Source organism: Anser anser, assembly GCF_964211835.1.
Source record: "Anser anser genome assembly, chromosome: 2".
Classification (NCBI taxonomy): Eukaryota; Metazoa; Chordata; class Aves; order Anseriformes; family Anatidae; genus Anser; species Anser anser.
Genome location: NC_139721.1, coordinates 55716430 through 55738264, shown reverse-complemented (window position 1 = coordinate 55738264; position 21835 = coordinate 55716430). Strand labels below are relative to the sequence as shown.

The 21835-nt window shown below is 39.9% G+C and overlaps 1 protein-coding gene across 2 annotated transcripts in view; it reads left to right on the top strand.

Annotated features, from left to right (window-relative positions):
• SPIRE1 (spire type actin nucleation factor 1) overlaps window positions 1-21835 on the top strand; it is a 136769-nt gene that overhangs the window by 103746 nt on the left and 11188 nt on the right. The window contains exons 9-16 of one of the 2 annotated variants that reach the window (XM_083826671.1): window positions 7467-7630; window positions 11864-11954; window positions 12321-12463; window positions 15120-15293; window positions 18618-18755; window positions 20717-20787; window positions 21275-21302; window positions 21392-21528. In XM_083826671.1, coding sequence (XP_083682797.1) covers window positions 7467-7630; window positions 11864-11954; window positions 12321-12463; window positions 15120-15293; window positions 18618-18755; window positions 20717-20787; window positions 21275-21302; window positions 21392-21528 — 946 coding nt within the window. The remainder of the gene's footprint in view (window positions 1-7466; window positions 7631-11863; window positions 11955-12320; window positions 12464-15119; window positions 15294-18617; window positions 18756-20716; window positions 20788-21274; window positions 21303-21391; window positions 21529-21835) is intronic. The other variant, XM_083826672.1, reaches the window with a different exon arrangement.

Genomic DNA, 21835 nt, shown 5'->3' with positions numbered 1-21835 from the left:
TTTTTTTAAAGAACAAGAATCAGCACAAATCACACTGTTAGGCCTTTTTTTCTTTCCTATTCAAGGAAATAAATGGTCAAACTTAGCCTGAGTGTCTCTCTTTATTAGTTTAATTATAATCATTGGAGATTATGCTTAAAAAAAATTAGAAATATTTATTTCAGGTCACTGAAACTTGTGTGAAATGTGGCTTTGTACTTTCAACTTTTTTTCAGCTCTCTCTCTTTCTCTTCTTTTTCTGTCTCTCTTTTTCCCTTCCCCTTTCTTCATGGCATTTTAATTGAAAATACTGTGTTTTTAAGATACTTGCCTCTTGTTTTGGTATTTGATTTATTGATTTCAAAAAATCTGGTTCTATAATTCTACAGGTATCTTTATGCTTGCTCTGTTTGCAAGTCCCATTTATGCTACTGTAGTTTTCAGACTTCAGGCTTTACTCCAGTAAAGCAATAGTATGTCTGACACATTTTGGATTTAGGCAACAGAATCCAAAATGCCTCAAGTGGAGTTAATCTTTTGTTTTCATTACCTCTCTGCTTTTCTAATAGCTGAATTATTTTCTTTTTGTTGTTTTTTTGTTGTTTCTTTTTTTACAGCAATGCGGCCTCTTAGCATGTCTTACAGTTTTGACTTGTCAGGTAAAAGGTGCAACAACACCTGACGTGGTTATTGTGCTTATTGTGAAATTTGTTCCATCTGTTTGTTGAATTCCCATTTAAGAAAGAAACTTGAAGGGATTCTTCCAAGATATGGTCAGTGAAAACAAAACTTAAGACATATTACTTTTGTTAATACCTGCATTTCCCCTCTGAGAAAAGGATACCTAGGTATAGGAGACAGCTGTGTTTCACCTGAAATAAAGTGCTGGAATTCTGTGTAAATAAATGACCATAATAAGGTGGCCTGGAGCTATTCCAAACTCTTTAAAGGATTGTAGAAAACAATGTCACCTTCGAGTCTGATTTGCTTATTATTTATTTATCTGACATTGGTGTCTTTACAGTCACTTTTTGGCTAGACCGTTTTCTGCAGTACTTCATTTTTCTTGAGCATCCAAAACCAAGTTTTGAATTCTTCTGCCTTTCTAGATTTAACAAAATGCACCTATGACACTAATCTAGAAAGGAACTATCAGTTCTACCGAGTGTCTTTATAGTAAATCTTTTGTGAGTTATAAAGTGAAAGACATTCACTCAAAACTGGTTAAACCTTCCAGCTTTCCTGGTTAGCAAAGTAAGTTGCTAAGGTTTGCTGCCAACAGCTGATAGAGATGATTCAATAGGTGATCTTCATCACCTATCTAATACCAAATTTAAAGGTTCCTCTTAGCGGGCAATAGTTAGGGTAAGCAGTGACTGTACAAATGTGTTCAGCTTCAGAGACAGCAACTCCTGAGTTTGTGCCTTCTAGCCCTAAAGTAAATTTGGTCCTCCTTCCATGTGCACTAACAGGATGCTCAACCCTAAAGACTCCATCATCGAGGCTATAAATATTCTATATTATCCTCGAAGATTTGTGCACTGAGGAGAGCTCTTATGTTGGCTCTTACCTAACTTCCCTTGGGTGACTCCTGAAAAAAAAAAAAAGTTACCAAATAAATCCATGCCCTCGTTTGTGAAGAAGCAACACCAGCTGTACCCTCCCCTCCCTCCTTCCAGTTGCACCTAGAAACATCTCACCCAGTACTTTTGCGGAGTCTTCTTCCTCTGTTTCTCTATCCACTCTCTAACCTCACTTTCCCTTAAAAAGGCATGATCTGATTGAAATGCTGGCCCACTGCAAACTAGAAAGACCATATAGAAGTTATTTGATTACCATGATATAATAAAATACAATAGCTTTGTAATATAGGCGTGAGGTTCACAAGTGATCTATCTCTGAATGTGGTTTCATGTTATGGCCAAGTAAAAAGCTTGCCATTGCCAAGAAGAGGGGGAGCGGGCTCTTGCTCCTTCCTTTTCTCCCCCAAAATCCCCCCCAAAACATGTGATTTCCCCCTCCTCCCCTGCGCTCATTTATTCACAAGGTAAACTGGTTCAACTCACGTAACCCAGGCACAAATACTTAAATTTTTTTGCGAGGTTGGTTTTCTGCTATTTTTAGGGTTTTAAACCTGTTCACTATCTGATCAGATGATCAGAGAGCTGGGTAGATAATGACCATGGGTGGATGGGAGGAAGGAACAGGCTCTCCCCGTCAGAGGCGGTGGCAAGCTGTTGATCCAGCTCAAGCCCTTTTGTGAAACCTTACGCTGATGTTGTATGGTACGGCTGCTACGGCTGTCCGGTGGGATCCAAATTCTGCATGTGCTTGGTGTCATGTTTTACTCCACAGAAAGCTGAAGCGTCCCCTGGAAGTCAGATAACGTCATAAGCTGCCAAACTTCAGTTTTCAAAAAATTGCTACTTTCAGATATGCCTGAAAATTGTCAATTCCTTCAGTTTTAAGGCTATAAAACTGAATGTGCCAGTGCCAATGAAAGGGAAGTGTTCAGATCTGTCCTTTTGCATGTCTGTTTGCTTCTTCTTTTGCCTTTTATTTTTTAAGAATCCTGAGACATCCTCATTTGTCTAAATCCCCAAAATATTTTGTAAATTCTCCCTTCATAATCCATTAATTTGTTACCATGATGTTTTTGTTTTGAAGAAGTAGCTTCGTAGCAATCTATGCTGTACTTGGATTTGCACTTTTTTACTGACCACTGAAGAACTCTTCCTGTTTTCTTTATCCATCTGCTAAATGTGATCGGTTTTGGTTTTTTTTCCAAGTCGTGTGGTTCTAAGCAAGTAGTATCATTGCGTGACTGAGTGAGCTGATAAATTGTCTTTAGAATTTAATTCAGGATGATTAAAACATTCCAGTTAGCTGGATGTGAGACACCAGATGAGCGGTACAAATGAAACTGATGTGTTGGGATGTAGGTAGTAAGCAGATAAGCAGTTGTTTCGAGTGTTGTTGCTTTGTATGTTTTTACTTTTTTTCTTTTTCATTATTTTGGAGGTGGGGTAGTCTGTGCTTTCATTCTGTGATCACTCTTTCCACATATTTGCTCTTTCGCTGCTTTCATTGCTCTCTGCTTGACAGAATTGCTGTCACAAAAGCACAAACCTGCTGAATATCAGAATTGTTTTCTTCTAAGTGCTAAAGGACAGGTTCAGGGCTTTATTACGCTTGCTGTTTGCCTCTTTCTCTGGCAGCACACTGGTGTAGTTGATATGTCAATGTCATGCTGCCCAGCGCCACGTATCTCCCTGCTGCTGTCATCCCGAGGAGGGGAGGAGGAGTGCATTTTCCTGATGGGGAATAGAAGGAGCGAGCAGTAGCCACGTGTAATGAGAATAATCTGAGAGGTACTCTGGTATCAACTAGGAACTAAGGCAGGCGTTGGCTGCTTTCTCCCGTAGAAAAATAGCTTAAGAACAGCTTTACTTCTATGGACTGCATTGAATATGGCTCAGAATTCCAGTGTTTCATACTCGCAACACTCAAGTTCTTACCTCAAAGCTGTGTGCACACCTTTTTGAAGCTGTAATGTAAGCAACAGGGAACAGGGCAGAAGAGAGAGGGGAAAAAAGAAATCCAAATTTCACAGGGATTATTCCTGTTATTTCCAATGCCGGGAGATGATGTGTATTACTGTTGGTTTTGCACGACCTATGCCTCGCCTCGCACCAGTGTGAGGAAGGAACTCCACCAAGTCCCAGTAATCTCTTCATTTAGATAACATAATAAAGAATGTGATGCAAGCACCAGCAAAAGACCAGCCGTTTGGATATGTTAGTTCTCATGTTTGACTTCACCACCCCAGCCCATTAAAAGGAGCAGCATACCTCTGTTACCATTATCCATTATATAATATTTCCTAGTATACTGGCATCATAACTAGCAAAATGTAAACGAGTATTAATTCTGCAAACCCATTTTAGCCTTCTTTCCATTTCAGCCTTCTTTCAAACTCAGTGTAAAAACGATGAGGTTGAGGAGTACACTTGCTGTACAGAACCAAATTCAGGTTTCTGTTGTCATTATTTGCTAAGGAGAGGTGCTTAGGAGAAGACAACATATAGTTAGTTACATGACTGCTGTAGTTTGCATGTAATGTGTGGTCTGCTTAATTCTTTGTTTCATAAGAAACAATCTTACATGTAGATCAAGGTGAATTTCTTATTATCCTATGTGGTTTTTTTTTCTCCCCCCTCTTAGGCTAGTTAGGGAGGGCCAACACAAAGCTCAAGTAATCAAATCCAAGACCTCTTTCATTTGCCTGTTGTAATGATAGTTTAAAAGAATCTCAGAAGAAACCAAACATTAATCCAATTTGCAGGTACTGTGCATTGTACTCGCTGCCTGAAAACATGGAGAAATGACACTCTCCCAGTGTGTCTGATTATCTAATAAAGTCTTAATTCTAGGCTGTTTTAAAAAAATAATAATAATTTTTTTTTTGCTTCAGTGAATTTTCCATGAATTTCTTCTGTCATACTCATTTTAATAAGCATCACTCTACTCATTGTTTCTGACTTGCTTATCCCGATTAGTTTTATCTTGTTTATGGTGATATATGATTATTTGCCACATGGTAATGTTTCTGCTGCCTGAGTACACCACAAACGTAGCTTATACAAAGTGATACTATTTTTGCTGTGTATCAGCTAACAAATTCTGTTTTTAATTTTGGAACAAGTTATTTTTGTTGAAATCTGCTGGATGAAACTGAATTTTCATGATCCTTTCCTTAAATTACGATAATCCATTTATATCCAGTACTATAACTGCAGGAGTGATAAACTGAACTCAATCACTGTTGTCCAAAAACGTTTTATAAATGGATGAGTTTTTAGTTTTATTGGGGGGAGGGAGGTATTCTTCAGTGTTTGCGAATTCTATAAACATTCCCTGTTTTTGTCTCTAGAGGAAAGAATGGCGATAAATTATTAGTCCCTACCGAAGAGCCCTTCAAAACAAATACTATGGATTGTCTTCTAGATTCACCTAAAGCTTCATTGGCTATTCAAGAAGTCATAAACAATGTGTTTCTAAACAACTCATACATATGTAAGCTTAAATAAAAACAGTTTTAGGCTTTCTAGATAGTGATTGGCTACATAAATTACCTCTAAAATGGTTCGGAAATTTCCATCTCTGGAGCCTATATTCTTGGAAAACAAACCAGGCAAACAGAAAACAACAACAGCAAGCAATTTATGTCATGGACCGTGAATACGTATTTCTCTATATCACATCCCTTAGTGCTAGGGGATGTCGGGTGGACTTTCCCTCCTGTTTGCTTTCCCCAAACCTATTGTGTGTACAGTTTTTTGCAAGGAGGGCAATACTGTTGGCTGGCCCATCATTTTTCTCCCAGTGACTCCAACAATACTTCCAGTCCATGCTCCAGCCTCCCTACCACCGGGCGGGGAGTCACCATCCAGGAAGGTTTGAGAGGAGGGACGTCACCTTTGGTGCTGGGGCTGCTGCTTCGGCCGGTCTGGCCAGGTACCACCCTGCGCGATCAAAAGACAAATCAAAGGTTTTTCTCTTGCTCATTTGGGAAACCATGAGCTTCTTCAATCAACTGCATGCCAGCTAATTATGAGGTCTCGAGAAGTATTGGCAGCAGGGAGGTGAGGCAGTTTGGTTTTCGTTTTCCTGCTGTCGCTTTCTGGGATTGCATTAAGCGATTGTTACGGCAGGAATGCATTTGATGTGGAGGACGCCCAAGCTGTACTTGCAAAAATCTAGTAGGGAAAAAAAATATGACCTAGAAGCCATAGTGCTAGTCAGGACATCCATTAGGAAAGCCTTTGAAGATAGGAACTAAAGGTTAGAGAGTCTAAGTCTTTGATTGCAATTCTTTGTAGGGAGGACCTGAAGGCAGTAATAACACTGTAGTACACGATTCATAGGCTTGGAATGTCACCATGGCTTTAATAGCCCAAATAATCCCCTTTTCTTACATTCCTAGTTGAAGGTATGATTTATAGAGGAACTGTAATATGTCCCCTGTCCTTTCTCTCTGTTTTCAGCATTTAACAATGACCTAATTAATTCTTTAACATATATATTCATTTAACTTATTCTTCCTATTATTCCTTTTAAATAGCCGCTCCGGTGAGAACGTTGTAAAACAGACGTCCTGCTGCAACAAATGCTTTGTCTGTACTGTGTGGTTTTAACTTACCTAGTGCAAGAACAGCTTTTATCAGTGCAAATTGTGTTGTGGCAGCAGTGACCGTGTCTGTTTAGACCAGGGCAGCGATGCAAGTGACTCCAAGTGATGTGTGAGTACTTGTGTTGTCGGCACTGGGAATACCTGGGTTCTATCGTTACTCTGTCATAGTCCTCCTGGTAACCTAAGGTACGAGTCATTCGGCCTTCCCTGCCTCTCGTCACCGTGTGTAAAAATGGGAATAATAACACTTCATTACACTAACCCTGAAATACCTGGAGGTACTTCGTTATTACAAGACTGGGGAAGGAGTCATATAATTAGATGTGTAGAAAAACACATTTGTAGAAAGACCAGATGCTTAGGCATACATGCAAATGGGAGATAAAAAGCTTCTCTTCCTTCTCCCTCCGACATAATTTTCTTCAGATTGGAATAGTGCACTTTGTACGTTTACAGGGATAAAACTGAATTATCAGACCAAATCTAAGCCCTCCTAAAATATCAAAGCCTAGGTCATTATCTGAATGTGTAAGCTAAGCTAGGCTAAGCACAGCTGACCCTGGGCTTACAAGCCATGCATCTTCATTGCACACTGGCAGAAATCCTGAGTAATTTATTCGGTGGAGTTACATCCTTGTAAAACTCATGTAGATGAAAATAGAGCAGGATCCTCGTGTTGCTGCTGTTACATGAAGATTTGGCATCGCAGACATATTTTTAATACAAATGACCATGCAAACCAGGGAATGGCGCATATTTTTGATGAATGCTAGTTATTTAGCTCGTTCTCATTCCTTTTCTGTATACTGCAGAACGAAGTGTAATTCTGTCCTCGCAGGAATAACTAGGTTTACTCCATGCTTAACCTCATAATTTCTGTGTGGTGTTGTCTTCAGATTCGCTGGAAACCCACTTGTCCAGATACGGTTGTGCATTCTTCTGATACTTAGTTAATTATAGACTATAAGTTGAAGGAAGAATATTTTCAGTTTCAACATGGGAATTATTTTTTAGAGTTGCCTGGGATTAGTCTGAGGTTGTTTTTTAGTATTTTGCACTGCTGCTTTTTCCACTGCTTTCATTCCTCCATATTGCTTCTGTACCACAAGCCATTGCCTGTAGTTCTGAGCAGTGTATTGCTGGAGTAAAATAATTGCACACGTATAACTATCAAAATATTTTTCCCTTTTGTGTGAATTGCCTTGACAGTAAGTTTTGAGAAGGCAGAATAAAAGTTGATTGTTCTATTTAGCGCACGAGGTCCAAGCACCAATTGTTCTATTTCTCTTGCTAGATGTATCAGCGCCAGAGGCTGGAAGAAAATTAGTGGATGCCTCTGTAGCAAACGGTGGCCTGGCACCACAAGGAAAGCAGAATGGGGCCGCACAAGTGACAGTACAACGAAAGAGACTCCTTAAGGCTCCCACGTTGGCTGAACTTGACAGCTCAGATTCGGAGGTAAAACATCAGGACACAACTTCTTGTTTGTCAGAATTCAGTCTCATTCCTTAATTTGCTGAACTGATCCGCTAAGAAGTGTCTGTGTAGATTGTAATGTGAATTCTCCAAGAGTGTTTTGCCAGCCTGCAGAACTTCAAGAATATTATATCAGACCTCAGAAATGAGAGTATTCTTTAAAAAACTTAAATGATGATTTTGTCTTTAATCCTAGTATATCCTTTTTTTTTCTTTTTTTTTTCTTTTTTTTTCATAAACGCCCAGTAGCTGTCCACTGTGCATATGCAGCAATCATGCTTTTGGGAATGATGCAGGCAAATGGTTTGCATCCTCCTGGCACCCATGCAGGAGCTGTCATTGAAGGCCTCAGATGTGAGCCCAGCCTCGTTGTCCCAGCTGTTAAATAAAGAGCATCAGCTATGCCGGAGAGGTTGCAGTTCAGTGCAAATTCAGTGGGTTAATTTGTCATGTAGGCTTGGGAACTAACACCCAGCAAATGTTTCACAGATAGAGACAAGTAAATACCACTTTGATGGGGACACAATGTTGAATCCATTCTCTCTTAAAGGGAGAGTTAATGATTTTTAAAAACCATAAAACGGAGAACGGATTAAAAAAGCTCTCTAGCTTAAAAGCCACATTATATATAGTCCTCGAGAAGCACCAGTATTATATCCTCAAGAAAGAGTTTTGTCTTCTGGACCAGTAATATTACTGCATTGGAACCTTTCTAAAAGTTAAGCTGTCTGGAAAGCACATTCAGGCAGGGTTTTGAATAAAGAGGCTAATTTTAGCCTGGGGAAGGCAGTCTTCCCTGACTCTTTCTCTCTGTTAAATCAGGAGGGTGGGGTTTCCTGACAGGGCACTTACAAAGGCAACTAAGCTGAGAGATAGGAGGCTGGAGAGAAATAAATGTGGGGATAAATATATCTTCTTGCGTACTTTCTTTATCCATGAGAAGTTGGCCCTCTTTGTGTTAGGGGTTATCCTATGGGTGACTTGTAGGGGTGCATAATTTGGTGCATCTATTCTGAAAGCCAAAACGATTTGCATTCTGAAATCTCTCAGCAGTGTTTAAAATTACAATAGAGGCTATATGAGGTTTTGTTAATATTAATGAAGCTGGGCAGAATGCAGGAATATTGAGACTTGTCAATGAAAGAGTCGGATCTTGAACTCAGAGTTTCTCAGCTTGTAGGTCAGTGCTTCCTGAAGCTAATGCAGCATGATGTTTCACGTGGAAAAATGAGCAGAAATCACTAAAAGAAAATTCTGTAAAGGGAAACATTAAGTGATTCTTGAAGGGGGGGGAAAATAAATGTGTGACTATGGCTATTGATTAGGGAATACGGTGTAGGCAAGCAAAATCATAAGGAATAAGCTTTGGGGCATACAGCAAAAGATAAATTGAAAAATGAATCAACCACATCGAGCTGTCACAGAGAACAGATGCTGTATTGGTTTGAGTCAACAGAAGTAGCTGGTGAAGCAAGTAAGATGATTAAGATGCCCAGCAGAGTACTGGTGGGGTTTCAGGAACAGTACTAACGTGCTGTAAATAAACATACTGGAGGGATTTGGGGTGAAATCTTCCAAGCTTACAAAAGGGATGGGACATAGAACGTTTGATGAAAGTGAACTTTGCTCTGTAAAAATGTCTTTTGTGCTGATTTTTGCTTTGTATGTAACACACAGAAGAGTGTATGTGTTGTCCTATTTGTCTGTAAGCTACTCAGGCACCTCTTTGCCTGCAATTTGAATTGGACTAAACCTATTTAGAGTTACTCACTGGGAGTTAAATTATGACTGTTATGCCCTAATTACAGGCTGCAAATACCTGCACTGCTGAGCTATGGACCTCCAAATGGGCTGAGATGCAGATGCATTTTTTTTCCTCTGCAACCCCTTTGTTCTCTCAGCTGTATTGTGCTTCTGACTACACCCCAACACTCTGCATTGCCAGCCAGAGGTGAAAGAAAAGGTCTGATACAGCCCATAGGATACAGCCTATGCCCATTTGCTGGCAAGGATGAATATTGTACAAACCCTTACTACATTCTGTCCTTGCTTTTTTCTTCATTTCCTAAACTCATGGTTTCGGATGGGGAGCAGGGAGTGCCATATTGCCTGGTATGGTTAAAAGAAGTAGAAATCTAATAGTAATTTTTAATACAGTTAGGAAAAGTATCTTCCTGATGAAACTACAGCAATCTGGACAAAAATTTTGTCAGTAACATAAGACAGATGTTTTAAGGTGACGCCTTTAAAGCTGCAGCTTTCTCAGGACACGAATGTTCTGGCTGTTTAGTTGTCTGTGGAGAAGTGCACAGTTCCAGATGGTGGGGTTATCTAACCTCACATGTAAAGTGTCTGATTGCCTACCATAATAGTCAACAGTTTCTGTATTGATGCGAAGAAGTTTGTAGGAAGGTTTGGCACAAGATTTGGTTCCTGCACAAGATTTCATTCTCAAAAAAAAAAAAAAAAAGCTTTCCATGTCTGAGAAATCGTAGGGCAGTAATAGCACTTCCCTTGCATGTGTTTGTGCGCAGAAGTAATTAGAAATGACAGACTTGGAATACCTGTTTTCCAGGTAGAATACTGTGTCAAACAATGTACTTCTGGTTTCCATTCTCTCCGAAGTGCTGGCTGCGCTTCATTCATAGAAATAAGCAGCAGAGCAGCATGGTTATGGTTTTTGATTGACAGCTTTCCTAGTTCTTCATCTTAGCTTTTTAGCTTCTCTGGCAATGGAAAAGTAACGGATTTGACTTCTGAAGAGTGGATAGTTTAATGGTTCGCTTCGTACAGGGGTTATTCTCCTTCACAAAATTTAAATGTTTAACTTGAGACTTGTGAGCTCTGTTGGACCACATCCAGAGAACAGCGCATCCTGCAAGTTCTGCAGTGGTCTCTTAGGGCAACCATGTGGCGTGAAGCAGATATCTACAAAGATCTCTGGATTCTGGAAGCCCAACAGCTGTTGTAATTAAATATGCTGTTCAGACTTTCTTACAGTCTTCCCATCTCAAATGCTTGGAAGGAGCACACTGGGTATGTTAAAGTGAATGTGTTGTTTTGGGATCTGAGCTGGCTGGAGTCCCTTTGCAGAATATTGTTTTGAGGCAAGTGCGTTGGAAGAGTATACATCACAGTACCCTTGCATACAGTGCGTGCGTGTCCTTGGGATAAGCACAAAGTACAGATCACCTGGTGGGAATTTATAAGGGCCCCTGTCCTGTGATGCCTGGTGCCCATCGAAGTGACCCTGCCAGCTTTGCTTTTCTGACTTGCTGTTAGCAAAGGCTGCACTTTCAGTTAGTGGGGGTTTTCCTGCCTGCAGTTCGTGTAACTAAAGAAATCCGTGAGAGAGGCTCAGCCACGTGCTGGATTTTAGAGCAGGTCCCTTGTTTGATTTGTAAATCTTGGCAGTTTAAATGAATCTCCTCAGTTAAAAGCATTCACATTAGAGGTAAACAGCATTCACGATCAGCCCTTCAACTCTGTTCCTTTGGGAGGCTCCAGTGATGGTCTGTATCTTACTAGTATCTGGTGGCTGAAGACAGAGGTTTGGGGTGAAAGGATTTGTTAATTTTGGTGGCATAATGTGTTAGAAAGCTGAAAGATGTTAGCCTAAGCCTTTCATTCATCATGCAGGACTTGCTCTTGGCTGTTGTGATGAAACGAATAAGAGTTCTTTTAAATACAGAAGAAAGGAGAGAAATGCACCAAGATTAGGAATTGGAGAACAGCGCAGTGGAGATCAGATTAATTTCTCTGTATCTGAGTCACTTGTATGAGGACCTCTCATTCCTTTGAAGACCAGAGAAATCCAAGTGCTGGTTCCTTACTAATGTGACACATAAAGTTGGCTTAATGTATCTCCTGTAGTTGCAAATTAGCAGTTGAGTACAATGAGCAGTTACTGGTGGAATAGTAACAGGTTACAGTGGATTCATGCACCTCTCTTTTGATCCTATTATTCCATGCAGTGCTTAAATACACTGAAGTCCTATAATGTACCATTTATTCCAGTTTATGAAAAAGTTAAGCTTAGAAAGTTACGCAGTGCTGTGTAGAGTCAATGTTTAACTGAGGACTTCTTCTAAGGCTTTGAGTGATTTAACATCATAAAATACCTTTGATAACTTGAGATTTCTGTGTGCTAAGGAGCAGTAAAAGAAGAAAAAACAATTTCTGAGGAATTCTATTTCTTTTTCTCTTTCCACCCAGGAGGAATCAGTGCATAAATCAACAAGTAGCAGCAGCATCTCCCCCTCACAAGTGGAAGACCCCTCTCAGGAAGGCACCAGCAGCAGAAAGAGTAAGTTTTGATTAGAGAGCTCAGTGGCTGCTTTTACACACTTCTGTTGCCCTTCTGTTACATGAACTTTGCTTGAAGTTTTTATTGGAAGCTGAAATTGAACATTACTGGAATAAATCTGTAAAGATGAACCCTAGAACCAGCTGAATAGATCAAATGTGATTACTGAGTGCAAGGCATTAGCCTATACTATATGTATATAGAATACTATACCTGTACTGAAGATGATCTGAGTGTGTATGTGTCACTTGAGCCACCAGTCGTAGGAATTCTAGTAAATCAATGTTTGTTTTAAGTACTGAGCAATGTTATCCAACATTGTCTCTCTTCAGAGAACTAATTTTTTTATACCGGTTGAATCTTTAGCGCCTCCCAAGTTCTTGCCCATATCATCTACACCACAGCCAGAGAGACGGCAGCCACCCCAGAGACGACACTCCATTGAAAAGGAAACACCAACCAATGTGAGACAGTTTCTACCACCTTCAAAACAGAGCTCCAGATCACTTGTAAGTGGAGTGGGTGGTAGGAGAGAGAAAAAGAGGCATTCTAAGAGTATAATGAAAATTAAAACTTGGCTTCAGTGTGATTAGAACTTGACTCAAAGAAAACTCCTGAATTCAGAAACTACCTTGGCTACTAAAGACGTTTTGAAATCAAGATTTGAACTTTCTCTCTCTCTATCATTTTGATCCAAAATCCCGGGTATAGGTGCCTCAAAAAGTGTGTGCACTCTGATTAGGACTCTGGGTAACGCCATGTGCCTTGCTTTTATTTCAAAATATTACCAACACAGGCAAACTTCACCTTATTGATTTTCAATTTGAATAGAGATGACTCCAAAGCTCTGGATTATTATTTTTTTATCTTTTTTTTTCTTTTTTTTTTCTCTTTTTTTTAGCTGTTGATAGTATTTTAGTTAATGGCTGAATGAATGGAATGGTTTCTTTTCTTCCCATCCTAAGAACTTGTGTGGTTAATGTTTATACTTGTGAAAGTTCTTTCAGTAATCCAAATCAAGGTTTCTCTGTGTTGCTTTGTTGAAGTCACTGAGGCAAAAAAATGTGTTACTACTTGAAAAGAAAGTACAGTACATTTGATCAATTAGCTTTAATTGAGAGCTGTTTTCCAACAGAGTATAAGCAGCAAAGGGTATGAAATCCTGGTTCTTTTATGCCGACATACTGATTAGTGCTTTGTAATTTCATGCAGGATATGTTCCTCGTCTCTTTTCCTACCAGCAGGGTTTTGAAGTATGCCCCATGAGGTGCTGGTGAATAGAGAAATCAATAAACACATCCTGGTTTTGAAAGGAAGGGAATATTCACTCACCCTGTCTTCTAGAGCAGTTGTATTAGTGGGTTTTGAAGAGTGTTCTTGTTGGCCCAAGCAATGGTGGCTGGGATCTGAACCTATTAGTTGATGAAATTAAACAGTAACAAGAAAATAATCTCCAAATATTCCCACTACATGCTTCCTCCTCTTCATTTCAGAGGGTCTGCTGGATTTTCTTTATTATATCCTTCCACAAGAATGTAGTTTCTCATTCAAGGTGAAGTTCAATTTGTAGCATATCGATAAACACAAAACACAAGTAGACTTTTGCTGAAATGAACTCGGAGTGTAGCATGTTGCACCAGAACCAGGTTGGAAGGTTCCTCCACCATGTGTTCGAAGATGCTATCATATAAAGTGGATTGCTCTGTCATTGCCTGCTGCACACACTATATGGGGAAGCATAGGGTTTATTTTCTGGCAGGTCCAAAGTCATTCACATACGTACTGTTTTAAGGGAGGAGGGAAGAAAGCATCTTATTATAGTGAGGTATTTGCTCCATCACATTTTTAATGTATCTAAATATGGTACATTGTAATACTGATCTCATCTCATGTATTTGAGGGGATCATACAACTTAAAAATCTAATTTGTGAGGCTGTTATTTTAAATAGGTGAAACAAGTTTTTAACAGAAGCTTTTTGGCCACGTACGTATTTTCTTGTATATACCTGTTTCTAGGCATATGTTTACTGACATATGCCTAGGATGATAATATCTGAAATAAAACCACTGAAGAAAATTTAATTCAGTTGTTCCACTCCTGCTTAAAAATATTAAAGGAAGAGGGAGGAAAAGACTTTAGATAAGTCAGGCAAATGTGGGAACAGATGGGAAAAATTTTTACTAGTTTCTTTTCTGCTTGATTTTTTTTGATCTCTGAAGAACTGTCACCTAGCTTGGTTTTGGCTACGAAGCGAGAAAGAAGGGAAAGCAGTACTGAAATGATGTTCCTTTAATGAGAACCTATTTTATTTGATGCCTAGAGAGTAAATTCTTTAACTTGGCAATAGTGCCCTCTAGGGTGTGACAGACAACTCCCACAATACTTTTGTTTTTAGTTTTGGTAGATGGTTTCTGATATGGTGGCACTGTCCCAGTTACACGCGTTGGCTTGCTGCAGAGTTTTTCCTTCCCCGGAGGATGCCAGCTTCGTTCAGTGGCTGCGCCAGGTGCTGCCTACGTAACATTGCAGTTCCTTCTCTGAACGCCTCGCAATACCTGCAGAATATTATTTACTTTTAATTTGACTTCACACTTCTTCGTCCCTTCCTCCAGGACTGATGGAGTTTCATTTCTTATCACCTGCTCCTGTGACTGCAGTTTCTCTTCAAGGTGAAAGAGGCCTCGTCAATAAATAGCTCTCAATACCAGTGAAAACAGGCAGGAGTTTTCTACTGTCTCTTAGCAGGATTAGCAAGAAACTGGTCTGTCTTGCATACTAACTATGGTTTTGTGAACTGGCATCTCATCAGACAGAAGGAGTTAGAGCTAAGTAGGTGGGGAAGGGAAACAAATTTGGAAAACTGCCAAATACCGTCCTTCTGATATGTCACCCTACCAGTGCTACGTGGACAGGCAGGGCAGCTCAGTGAGTTTTGGGGGGATTGCCCTGGTGGTGAGCTTTTTGCAGTGAGCTTACTTGGTGCTTAATCAGTGAGATGAAGCCAGTGTCCTGAGATGTACATATGAATGTCTTTGTAGTTTGTTTGCTTTTTTTTTTTTTTTAATCATCATCATCATTATTATTTTTCATGACCCAGAGGACCAAAGCTAATGATTTCATTTATACACAGCATTCGCTTCTCTGCTTCCTATCTATTGTTCAGGTTCCTAGGATAACGAGTTTATTTCCAAGGATGACTTTCAGACCACTTTTTTCAACTATGCAAACAGCTTCTCTGCTCAGCTCTCATCCCATTGAAGCAGCCATGTGTGGGGTGGCAGGGGCTATGTACTATCTCTGTGAGAGAGCTTTTGCCAGCAGGTGGAAACCCGCAAAGGTTTGCCTCTTTTTGCTGGCTTTGGAAATCACCTTCACCAGCATGTTCCCACTTAGGGGAGCACTTCCTAAGCTGTGGCAAGAATTAAAGCTTAGGCTGGGACATTGCACCTGATTGACGTTGATTTCAATGTGTGTAGGATATTTGTGTGTCTTCAATCACCTCACGGGGAAAAGAAATCAGTTCTGAAAGGACAGCAAACTAAAAATGCAACATCACAAGATTTATCAATGGGACAGACCTTAAATGTTACAGCACATGAAGATCCTGCAGCAAAAGCCCAGCAAAACTATTGTAATCCTTGGACTGTCGTAAAGAATAAGCTCTTGTGTTTCTAACAAGTTATACTATGTAGAATGGAAGGGCATTTGCAATCTGTTTTACTTGAAAACCTACATACGGTTTTGGTCCTCAGCACACTTACGTATTAGAGCTTGCAGAATAACTAATAGCTATGTACCAGGGAAGGCAAACTGACTAACAAGAAAAACTGATTCATTTACCCCTATGTAGAATCAAACGTGAATAATTTAAATTTATCCTTCTTCGTCTTGTCCCAACCGATAAGTCAGAGTGGGAAACCTTCTGCAGGAGAGTTTATAGTTGAGATATCCAGCTGAGCTTCTTAGAAACATTTAGTCTGCAACATCAGTGAGAGTTTAGAGTGCTTGATTAACCATTAATTGCAGAATTTAGAGGCCAATCTGGCACATGTTCATATTGCAATTTATTAGTGCAGCCCATTTGATCGCCTAGTGACATCTTCTAATGAGAAATTTTACAAGGAATATATTAGTTTAAAAAAGCTAGTCATAAGGACCTATTAGGTGTGTGCATGCTGAGAATGGCCTACAAAGCACTTTATTTCACATAATGGATATGTAATTCTTACTACCTGTTTTTCCTGAGTAAAAAAAGTTAGTTACACACATACACGTTAAGCTATTGTGGTGCATATAATGACTGCACAGTTGAAGTGTAAAGCCAATTCTCATGAAGATCACGGAAACTCCAAGTTTAAATTAGTATTTTAAGTAAGATTTTTTCCTTTAAAAATAAGAATACCGATTACCTTTAATATTGAAATAACTATTGAGTACAATTCAAGCCACAGTTTGTCTTTAGTGTGTTCTGTTGTCTGTAAGTGTTGCAGAGAACTAAAGTTCTCTCGTTTGGAGCTGCCTAACTTGGGTGCAGATTATTGTTGAAGTTTGAGCAATAACTCCAAAGCATCGCTGTTTAATGAAGTTTAGTCAGTGCTTAGTGTAATTTTAATTAATTTCAGTGCCTTAGAGCGAGTGTTGAAACAAAAGATTTTCTTGTGTACTTATTTCTATTCCAAAAAGGGAAAAAAAAACCAAGCAGTTTTCTGAAATCAGCATAATATTTATCTTTCATTTAATGTTGCATTAACATTTTGTTGTCCTTGTGTAACCTCTGGAATTAAAACATTAGCATTTAAACTTGTGAACATTTTTCTATGTTTCCCCTGTTGCCTGCTAGCTATTTCTATTTGCCGAAGCAGTAATCATTTTTGATTGGTACGACAGCAGACCCACACTATTCCCCTAGTAGCTGCTCTACACCTATAGTAGATCTACAGCCTGTCTTCAAAGGAGCAATATTCACTGACATCATCGTCCTATAAATTAAAGGAGTGGGCGCTCATGAGGGGGAAGGAAGTGCCTTCAAGTAAGAAACCTATTTCTAAAGGACTTAAAGCTCTGATTGATCGAAAGCATTCAGTCCACCTTCATTCACTGCAGACAGCTTCCCAGTCTCCCACGATGCAGAACTGAGGTCTTTTGCTGGCATTGTGTGCACCATGCTTTCCCACCCACTTCCTCTCCCGTCTCGCCCCGGCCCGCGGCCGTGCTTTCTCTGTAGCGAGGCAGTTGCTATGGGAAGGACCCCGAGTGAAATGCTGATAGCTGCTGGTTAGCTGGAAAGTTCCTCCTAATGAACACAAGTCATTTAGTTTGGCTGGGCTGCGTTACACCTCAGAGCAAATTGCGGTTGCTTTTGACATAGTTTGTTCTTTCAAGAAAACTAGCGATTATATGCCCCAGAGATTGAGCTGGCAAATCTAACAAAGTTAACTCAATTCTAGTCTTTTGTGGGGTACCTTAAACAGAGTGAAGTTTCTTTGTGTTCCCTTTCTAGATAGGTAAGACAACAGTTTTTAAAAATGTGGTGGTTCCTAAATGCTAATGTTTGCCAGGTCTGCAACGTAGAAAAATTTTCTTTTTAATCCAATGGAAAGACAGAACAGAACTCTGAATACAAGCAAATCGAGAACTGCACAATTAATCTGAATCATGGCTTCAATTTATAAATTAGATCTCCAGACTGTCAGCCGCGTCTTTGTACTTGCAGGAGAAATTTCCTTCCTTTATTCAGACAGCGTTAGATGTCATTGTCATTGCCACACAGTAGCCCCTCTGGGCTGACTGAAAAGGTTCACCAAGCATAAAGCGATGGGAATTCCCACAGAGGTTTCTGTCTTTCTGTTGGAACTGTATAATCAACTACAGGGCTGGATTACAAATTGGGTTGGTGCTTTTTATTCTCTGGTACCAAATTCAGGCGTTCTCTACTCAATATTCTCCAGCATGCTGTAATACAGAATATACAGAAATTTTGCAGATGGGACATTTGTGGTCGTTGGGTTGTTGTTCTCTGTTTGATTCTCTTCCATTAGTAATTCAACACTGGGTAACCAGTTCTCATGCTTTATGTTTGAAGATTATTCTATAAAGCCTAACTTGCTGTTGTTACTTTCTGGGGGCAGAGAGGAGAGCCTTTCTGCCTGAATTGCCTCGACTTTTTGTAGTTCTGCTCGTGTGAGCGCCAAGATGTGGTACCACTGAATAAAAAATTCTGCTAGAATGGGCAACTAACAACTTTCCGTGGCCACTCTGGGCACCACAAAGTCTCGAGCAAATTGTGGGTCTTCAAGAATACTTAAAAGTAGTACCATGGGCCAAATTCTTTTTCTTTTCAAATTATAAACCTGAAGATTGATTTGTCAAAATAATCTTCATAATAAAAGACAAATGGAGAGAGAAGGGTCAAGTGGCTTGAGGAGGAAAAACAAAGAAAATGTCATTGTTGTGAGGGCTGAACATCAGACCAACTAGATCACACTCGAGGAGTCTCAAACAGTTTGAAACTCGTGTGATGCCCACGAATGAGCCAGTGCTATTCCAGTTTGAAGGGAGAAACCCTCTGTTTCTGGAGTTACTAACCAGGTGGTTGGTTGTCTAGGTTGAAATTTGGAAGAAGCAATGTGGCTTTGAATTCATATGTTTTTTTGGCTTCCAGGAGGAGTTCTGTTACCCGGTGGAATGTCTGGCTCTGACGGTGGAGGAAGTCATGCACATCCGTCAGGTGCTGGTGAAGGCAGAGCTGGAAAAGTACCAGCAATATAAAGATGTCTACACCGCTCTCAAAAAAGGAAAGGTATGGCTGAGTCCGCGGAGCTGTCCCATCTTATTGAGGGAGGTTGGTCCCACAAGCCTCTCCTTTACACGTTCCAGCTGATAGAAAGCTGGGAGTCAAAAGTCAAAGCTTGCTAGTTAGATCCATTTGCTTCTTACCCTGTACTGGAGAAAAGTTGGTATCCAGCAATATATAATGTATAACATGTGGGTCAGCTTCCTTGAGTTATGTACAGAAACATCAAAACTTTTCATGGAAATATCTAATTTGTTTATATCTTCTACAAAAACGCAGCAGTTTTTGCAATAATCAGACCACATCTTTAAGTGCATATTTAAACTTCACTAAGGTGTTTTCTGCCTCCATGTCTTCTGCAGTATTACTTTAAAGCACACTGGAGAACTGCAAGTATGTAAAAGCCAGAACAATCCTAAATATAAGTCCCAAATCTGATTTCTTTCCAACTTTTCTGCAAAGCAGTTTCAGTAAAATTCTTGTAAATTGGCCAGTGTCGCTCTTCTTGTACCTGGATATTAATACTTCACAAATGGAGTTCCCTTTTAAATACAGTCTCCTACAGCTTTCAGTTTGGCATATACTGATTTCTGTCTCTGAACGGTTGGTTTTGTGGTGTTGTGTTTTTTTTCTCCACCAAAAAAAAAAAAAAAGGGATCCAGTCTTTGGGTTCCAGTATGTCATCTTCTGTTTGACAGAAAACCCTTTTCTTTGTTCAATGCCTTTTTTTCATATAAATGTTCTTGTGATCCCTACCTCCCTTGAATAAACTAAACATATGGGACTATAAAACCAGTTTTCCTCAAGTACGATAGCTACAATAGCTCATTCCTGGAATTTCTCTAGTTTTCAATAACATAGGATTGGAAGAAAATCATCAGATCTTATCACAGGCAACTACCTAATATTCCAGAACCTGATATGAATGGTTAGGGACAATTTCCAGCCCAGATTTCTTCATGGCTGAATTTATCCCCATTTGTTCCTGTGTCCTTCAGTTGTAATAGTTACTGTTGTTACTTTTACTGTCCTGTTTTGTTTTGATTTGGTTTTGTTCTAGCTTTTATATAGCACTGATATAAACACCGCTGAGGGAGGAGTAAAGTAAGTTAATAATTAACTGCCAAGTATTTAGTTCAGGTAGGAAATTAAAAGAATATTTCTAAATATATGAGGTTACAATTCTGGACTCAGCCCTGCAGGCCCCAGGTTGGGCACCAAAAAGGACTGCTGTGGTTTAGCCCAGCAGGCAGCTCAGCACCACGTAGCCTCTCGCTCACTCTCCCCTGGTGGGACAGGGGGGAGAATTGGAAAGGTAAAAGTGTGGGAACTCATGGGCTGAGATAAAGGCAGTTCAGGTAAAGCAAAAGCTTTACACACAAGCAAAGCAAGACCGGGAATTCATTTCCTATTTCCCGTCGGCAGGGAGGTGTTCAGCCACTCCCAGGAAAGCTCATCACACCAAGTGGTTTCTTGGGAAGACAAACTCCCAGTGTCCCCCCTTCCTCCTCCTTTACCCGAGCTGTTACTGCTGAGCATGGCCCCACACGGTGTGGGACGTCCCCTGGGCCAGCCGTCCTGGCTGTGTCCCCCCCAGCCCCTGGTGCACCCCCAGCCTCCTCGCTGGCAGGGCAGCACGAGCAGAAAGGTCCTTGGCTCTGTGCGAGCGCTGCTCTGCAGCAACTGAAACATCCCTCTGTTATCACCACTATTGTCATCAACAATACAAAACACAGCACTGTGTGAGCCTCTGTGAAGAAAAAAAAGAAGAAAAAAAAAAAAAAAAAACAAACAAAACGGCTCTGTCCCAGCCAAAACCGTGATACTTTTCAATATCCTCTTGGAAATATGGACCGCAGAATTGGATGTAGTATTGCAACTCTGGTCTCACTGATGGCAACTGTTGGGTAAGGTCATCATTGTGTGGGATTTTGTCTAACGTTGTGAACTCTCTGTTCTTCTTTTAGCTCTGCTTTTGCTGTCGAACAAGAAGGTTTTCTTTCTTTACCTGGTCCTACACTTGTCAGTTCTGTAAGAGGTAAATATTTAATATCTGTTAATGAACAAGTACCATTTCAGAGTGAAAAATATGGGTTTGTACCTTAGATACCCCCAAATGTTTCTGCTGCACACTGCTGATTGTTTTCATTTCTATAACAGTGAAAGTTTAGAAACAAACCAGCAAAAAAGCATACTAAAACAGATCTTTCCTAAGTGTCAGTCTTGCTTCTTTGGACTGAAACTCTCGGCCAAAAGTGAAAGAAACGTGAACTTTTGAACAGTAAGACAATAAGTCTGAAGATCTGTGGAATCACTGATTTATTGCATCAGTTACCAAAGGATGTTTCTTTAGAGGAAAAACAGTTAGTTCCTTTTCTTTTTTTTTTTTTTTTTGTAGGTGTAGTTCTTTGGAAGCTTTAAAAATAAAAACGTTTGTTTAAGGGGTTGGGATATTTATCCATTTTTCTTTATTTAAATAAAGTTTTGCCCAATTAAATGATTCATGCTTTCATTTTCTTATGCAGGCCTGTATGCTCACAGTGCTGCAAAAAAGTAAGTAAACAAATTCATGGCTTGCTTGTTTCTGAAAAGCTCTAATCTTTGGTAATAATACTGCATGTTCCTTCTGCTGTTCTCAACAGATGCGATTGCCATCAAAGCCATACTCTACTCTCCCCATTTTCTCGCTGGGACCTTCTACCTTGCAAAGAGGAGAAAGTTTTATGAGGCCAGAGAAACCCTCCACCAGTCACCACCGATCACTGCGGAGCATGCCTAGGTGAGGAACAACCTTAGCTCATACGTGTGTATTGAAAGAGCTTACGAAGTCTTTCATCTTGAGTTATGAATCACTAAGAAGACACTGTCTGCTTGTTTGGTAGTTTTAAAGGTTTCTAATGCTTTTAGTAACCTTTTGGAAGGCTTCTGAAATCCATGTTTCTCCCATTTACTTCTTTGACTACCAGAAATAACAATATTAACAGCGTGTCTTAAAACTTTGAAAAACAACATGACACGGGGACAACTGTTGTTTCCGTAGTACCTCTGGGACTTCATAGCTTAGAAGAGGAGGCTCAGGGTGGAAT